Below are 992 nucleotides of genomic sequence, written 5' to 3'. Positions count from 1 at the left end.
GAGAGAGAGAGAGGGAGAGAGAGAGAGAGAGAGAGAGAGAGAGAGAGAGAGAGAGAGAGAGCACGGCCACCAGAAGAAAGAATCGAGCAATCTGCGGGAGGGAATGAGACGCAGAAGACGGATCGGGGACCCTCTTCGCCTCACCATAATGGAGAGAACAGGCCCTTCGTCCTCGGACAAGGAGTGATGCTGCTTCTGTCATGCGAGATAAATGGGGTAGTCTTTTCCGTGACGTTTTGGTCGGTAACATCAAGCCTGCGGGTGTGGTCGGATGTGTTCTCTCTGAGGCTTTATCCGCAGGATCTAATGCTCACTTTCTTACAGCGAATAAGATTATGTTTGTGAAATGATTATTCCCATCTTGTCTTTAGTGTTTTTATATACAGGGATGCATTAGAGACGTGTAAAATTCTATTGAATAGACAGGATTTTCTTGCACAAGTTTTACCAATTTTAGAACTTATTCTTTGGGAGGAGGGAAAAGTCTTTGACTAATTGCAGAAGAAGAGCCGCGGCCTGTCACCTAATTACTTTCTCGGAAGCAACTCACGCGACCTTTTCTTCTCCCGCAGGTGAGGTCGAGATGGGACGCCGGGTCGCGACCTCGCTCATCAACCTCTTCACGACGTTGGTTTTGGGTAAGTGTTGCCGTGCGCTTCCTGTCCTTCCCTCGCTGGAACTGTTTCGACTCTCACCCTCCTTGTCCTTTGCTTCCTTTGGGGGCGACTTCCCCTCCCTCGGACAAGGCGTTACGATTCTAACATTTCTTTCACATTTCTTCGTTGCAGATTATGCAAAATGATTTAACGCACAAAACCGCTAAAGCACAACACTAATCGCCTTGCATCAGAAAACTACATTTAATTCCGAAAAATCGAACAAATGTTACCAGTCGATATTCTACCACGAAACAATACGTTGCACTTACGATGAACTTACACTCACAATGTTTACGTGTTAATCGCTCTAGTTAATGGAAGCGTGGCAGACGG

The 992-nt window shown here is 46.7% G+C and overlaps 1 protein-coding gene across 1 annotated transcript in view; it reads left to right on the top strand.

Annotated features, from left to right (window-relative positions):
- Nucleotides 1–577: 577 nt before the first annotated feature.
- The window catches only part of LOC122257368 (zwei Ig domain protein zig-8), a 111,209-nt gene continuing 110,794 nt past the window's right edge, over nt 578–992 (top strand). Inside the window, exon 1 of the mRNA XM_086551462.1 lies at nt 578–638. Coding sequence (XP_086407588.1) covers nt 584–638 — 55 coding nt within the window. The 5' untranslated portion in view covers nt 578–583. The remainder of the gene's footprint in view (nt 639–992) is intronic.

This window comes from Penaeus japonicus, unplaced genomic scaffold, assembly GCF_977035675.1.
Source record: "Penaeus japonicus unplaced genomic scaffold, GWHDUDI00000001_assembly GWHDUDI00000025, whole genome shotgun sequence".
Taxonomy (NCBI): domain Eukaryota; kingdom Metazoa; phylum Arthropoda; class Malacostraca; order Decapoda; family Penaeidae; genus Penaeus; species Penaeus japonicus.
The sequence above is the reverse complement of the archived record's forward strand: the minus strand, read 5'-3'. Positions and strand labels throughout refer to the sequence as shown.